Raw genomic sequence first — 5,000 nt, 5'->3', positions numbered from 1 at the left:
ACAATACGTTATGATATAGTATGGCAATATGTTATGAATCACAATAATATTGTATTGTGGCCCAAATATCGCAATAGTATCGAATCGTAATTTATTTGCCAATTCCCACCCCTAATAATGAATCAACATACTGTATCAGCCCCAGTATCTTTGGTTCTTCAATATCTAATATTGGTATGACTGAACGACACAGTAAGAAGTCTTCATGAAACCTTTCAGTGAACACACACCCACACCCACTCCCATACTCACGCGCACCTCTTCCTCGGACTCCTCCTCCTCGGCGGGCTCCTCTCCGTGGAGGCCGTTGTGCTGGGTGGGCGTGCGCCCGTTCAGGGAGTACAGGGGCTTGGTGCAGCCGGAACTGGCCTGCTTCTGCATGGCACTGATGAACGTCCGGTGCTGCTGAGCCTGGACACACACAAACACACACACACACACACGCACACGCACACACACGCACACGCATGTACACAAGCACACGCACACGCACACACACGCACAAGACCAAAGCCAGAGGTATGTTACTTCAGATGGCAGCATAAACTTGTGAACATATGTAAACATAAATGTATATAATCCATGCATCTAACAAACGTTTACACATTTAAATGCACGTAATCTATACTACTGTCTCTATACTACCTCTTTACAAGTGCATTTAGTACATCTCCCTGAGGTATTATGATGTAAAATACTCTCATTTACATTCCTTATTTTACTTTGGTCGCAAGTGAAAAGACTTGACAATTTCATGACATGATTTTAATGACATTGGACCATTACAACGTGTGTCCATCCGACCTGTCTCATGGCCGTCTCTCCGATCTTGTCCGAGTGCTTCCGGATACTCTCCAGGAAGTCCTTGAGGTCGGACATGGAGATCTCCTTGATCTCCTCGCGGAGCTTGGGGAGCGTCTCCGCCATGATCTGGCAGAACCGGTACTTGCTGACCCGCGGGATGTAGACGTTCTCCAACTGTTCCATGGTCTTCAGCGCAGCGTAGTACCTGAGAGGAGATAGAACCACAAGGCGGACGAGGATGAGAACAAGATCACGCAACACATCCCCCAAAGAATTATACGGTTCTATCAACGTTCCAAGTCTCAGTCATTCTGAGATATTAAGCTTCAATGTTTTAGAATTCCATGGAGTTATACTGGTAAGCGGAACAAACCTCTTTTGATATAATGCCCAAAAATGCATACAATTACAAGAAAGACCTCAACTCATTTTCTTAATAAGTCAATTTTGACAAAAATGTCAGCTAGAACCTTATAATAGAACCTTAGATACCTGAATCAAGACACGACATGTACCTCCCACATGAACTGCACAATTAACTGATCTACTTTTAATGAGCACTTTTAGTAGTAGACGGTTTTATTATATTAGTCTGGGAGTAGACTGGGGGTATATCTTTTATTTTTTTATCGTCAGCTGAGTATTTATTCATGTCTGAAACTTCAGATCTAAGAAAAGCACAAGAACTATGAAATGAACTATGAGAATCGTGAGCAACTGTTCAGTGACCCTTTCGTGACGCTGCTGTCCATTAAACGGCTACTCTCGCAGAAACCGAATGTTTTTATGACCGAGCGCGTTGCCATGGGCGAGTCACCGGCCCGCTGGCGAGACACGGGCGACACGAGGACGTGACTCAGGAGTGCGGAGAGAACCCCGCGCGGACCTTGAGTCATACGGAGTCGCCGTGCCAACAAGCATCATAGTGACACACAGACGCCGAGAGTGTATACACACACACACGCACGTACATGTGCACGCGGACATGTAAATGGGCACGTGCATGCACACACACACACACACACCTGCTAACTCGCACGTCCGCAATAGCTCTCGTCTGTCTTGACCACATCCTTACGCTTCTTTTCCCAATTACAAAGCCTGGGGCGTAAAACGAGCAACACATGTTTGCAAATCATGACAGATTGTTTGTAAATCTGTGTGTGTCTGTGTGTGTGTGTGTGTGTGTGTGTGTGTGTGTGTGTGTGTGAGTTTCACCTCATTCTGACTTCACATCACTCACATTCTTGTCCTACTACATCATCTTGACTCCAAACAACTTGAGATGAAATGACCGACAACGACACCCAGCTACAAGAGTCTGCACCGCTCCTTCAGCAGTATTCTATTTGTAGATTTCGGCACGTTCTGCATATGGCACACACGGTGGACATCTCACTATCAGCACACTACATAGTCCACCAACTGTCCATGCAACTAGGGCTGCCCAATCTAGAGAAAAAATATAAAGACTTGGGAGACACCCATGCACACGTCCGTGGCATAGAGCCCTGGGCCAAGACAAGCATGTTTACGTCTATGTGTATGTTTGCTTATGATATTTGGCAGACACTTCTGTCCAAAGCGACTAGTAGTCTATGAGCAAATAGCAACATCGACAATATCAATAACAAAGTATATGGGTGTGTGTGCGTGTGTGTGTGTGAGCGTGTGTGTGTGTGAGTGTGTGTGTGTGGGGGGGGGTCATCTGGCTCCCTGGCTCCACTGGTCATCTGGCTCCCTGCTCACAACTCTGGGGCTGCTGGCTCCTGGCCTCTGGCTCCAGGTTCCTGGCCTCTGATCCTTGGCTCTTTGCTCCAAGCCGTTCCAAGCTCTAGCTATACTCCAGCCAGCCCCAGATCTGGCTGAGTGGGACTGCTTGTACGACAAAGACGGGGTGCCCTCTGCTGCGTGTGTGTGTGTGAGTGCGTGTGTGTGTGTGTGTGTGCGTATATGTGTGTGAATCTGAGTGTGTGCACGTGCGTGTGTTTGCACGTGTGTGTGTGTGTGTGCGTGCGTATCTGTGTGTGTGTTTGCAGACGTGTGTGCGCGTGTATGTGTGTGTATGAGTGTGTGCACGTGTGTGTCTGTGTGTATCTGAGTGTGTGCACGTGTGTGTGCGTGCCTGTGTGTTTGTGTGTGTATGTGCGTATGTGTGCGCGTGCATGTCCCTGTGTGTGTGTGTGTGTGTGTGTGTATGTATCCATGTGTGTGCGTGTGTATCTGTATGTGTGTGTGTGTGTGTGTGTGTGCGTGCGCGTGCGTACGTGTGTGTTATGTGACTGTGGCACCTTTCCCAGCGGCTCCTCACATGTGAAGCCCTCTCTCTCTGAGCTGAGCGGAGCGGGTGAGAGAGCGGGTGAGAGTGGGTGAGAGAGCGGGTGAGAGAGCGGGTGAGAGCGGGTGAGAGTGGGTGAGCGCCAGGGCGCCTGATTAGAGCCATGTCTGGGGCCCTCGCTCGTCATTAGCACACACTGGCGACATACTGCTCACTGGAGGGGTGAACGGCGCCGGGAGAGGACGAGGGGGGGGGGTGAGGGGGGGCACCACACACTACGCTAATTGCCTCAATTTCGGGCTGAGGGCTGGCGACAGTGTGACGGCGACAACCGCAGAGAGAAACAGTGGAGAGAGAGAGAGAGAAAGAGAGAGAGAGAGAGAGAGAGAGAGAGACAGGGGTCTCTCAGGGTCAACCGTCGCTTTTTAAGGCAGAGTGAGAGATTTGCACGGTTTTACACAAGAGACGTGAGAGAGGTCTTTTACTTTCCTGAACTCGGGTCAGCTTAGCTGACTTTTAAAAGGGGAAATTGTTTTTCACACTAACCCTAACCCCAAAACTAACCCTAAACCTAACCCTAACCAGCAACTCGCTGTCACTTCAAACCAAAATAATAATAATATAACATGAGGTCATGGAAATAATGATCGTACCTTTTAGACTCTAGCTGCTCCTTCAGTTTGCTGTACATCTCAAGGACTGCGCAGGGGGGGAAAAAAGAACAAGAAGTCAGAAGTAAGAAGCAGAAAGTACATCAAACATGAAGCGCCATTAACCTGCATAATCGGCATGCACTGCACTGCACAACCTGGCCGCGGCTTATACATTGATTTTGCAAAATGTCTTCAGCTATGAGGTTAATACACAGGGACAATTAATATGGCATTAATATGGTTTTGTTTCTTTTAACTTGCATTTAACACTGTCCTGCGGCTTATACACAATGCAGCTTATATGCAGGAAATTACTGTATAAGGTTCTATCTCCACTTTTGGTCGAAATTGAGTTTTTGACATAATCTGATACATCAGGTGTTTATGAATGCATGTGTGGTGTTCTTTCTGTAAAATAATATTCATTAATATATCATAATATATTAATACAAATATTTCTTTAGTTAGTTATTAGTCAAATAAAAAGGTACTACATAAAAGTTTTGCTAGCTATGTAAAAACTTTGATGCTCAATATCTCAGAACTACCTTAAACGGAGATAGATCATTCTTATCATTCTAAGCTCACGCCATTTCAACAGCCTAACGATTTATACCAGGTGAAGAGTTGTAGGAGCTTTTAGGCCATAATGAAGGCTTTGCCAGTGGCACTTATAACACAAATCACAATAACATCATAATAAACTGCCAAATGAAGCAAGTGAGACAGCTTTGCTGTAAGGAAACTGATTGATTGATGTCAAATGAAATAGCGTCTTTTCACAATTGTGATATCAGATCAATCATCATTCATGTTTTATTACTGTTGCAGAACTCGGTTAGTCCAGTTGAAGAGTTGTCCTTGCTAATAGTGCAGAACTCTAAACGAGATCATATCATTCAATATGTTACATAACTCGTTCCATTATATTTTGCATTGCTCAATTACATTCTCTCATACAACCTTGACCACTGGACGTTGGAGATAATGGTTTGTGTGGGTTTGTGTGTGTGTGTGTGTGTGTGTGTGTGTGTGTGTGTGTGTGTCTATATGCTGTGGAGTGTTTTGGTGTTTTGATATGCTTCTGTGTGTTTTTATGAAAGCACATTATTTGGCAGTCAGTTCTGTGTGTGTGTGTGTGTGTGTGTGTGTGTGTGTGTGTGTGTGTGCATGTGTGATTAGGACAGGTTTTGACAGCTCGGTCTGTGTGTGTTCTGTGTGATCTGAGTGACCATGATTAAGAGAGCTGTTTGTGTGTGCGTGTG

General features: G+C 45.8%; 1 protein-coding gene across 4 annotated transcripts in view; it reads right to left on the bottom strand.

Moving 5' to 3' along the window:
• The window catches only part of exoc6 (exocyst complex component 6), a 65,011-nt gene that overhangs the window by 41,140 nt on the left and 18,871 nt on the right, over positions 1 to 5,000 (bottom strand). For 2 of the 4 annotated variants that reach the window (XM_062526108.1, XM_062526109.1), the window contains exons 5-7: positions 3,736 to 3,781; positions 805 to 1,009; positions 253 to 411 (exon numbers count right to left, since the gene is read on the bottom strand). In XM_062526108.1, the coding sequence (XP_062382092.1) occupies positions 253 to 411; positions 805 to 1,009; positions 3,736 to 3,781 (410 nt within the window). The remainder of the gene's footprint in view (positions 1 to 252; positions 412 to 804; positions 1,010 to 3,735; positions 3,782 to 5,000) is intronic. The other 2 variants (XM_062526110.1, XM_062526111.1) reach the window with 1 other exon arrangement.

Source organism: Sardina pilchardus, chromosome 22, assembly GCF_963854185.1.
Source record: "Sardina pilchardus chromosome 22, fSarPil1.1, whole genome shotgun sequence".
NCBI lineage: Eukaryota > Metazoa > Chordata > Actinopteri > Clupeiformes > Clupeidae > Sardina > Sardina pilchardus.
This window is presented reverse-complemented; position numbering and strand designations above follow the sequence as displayed.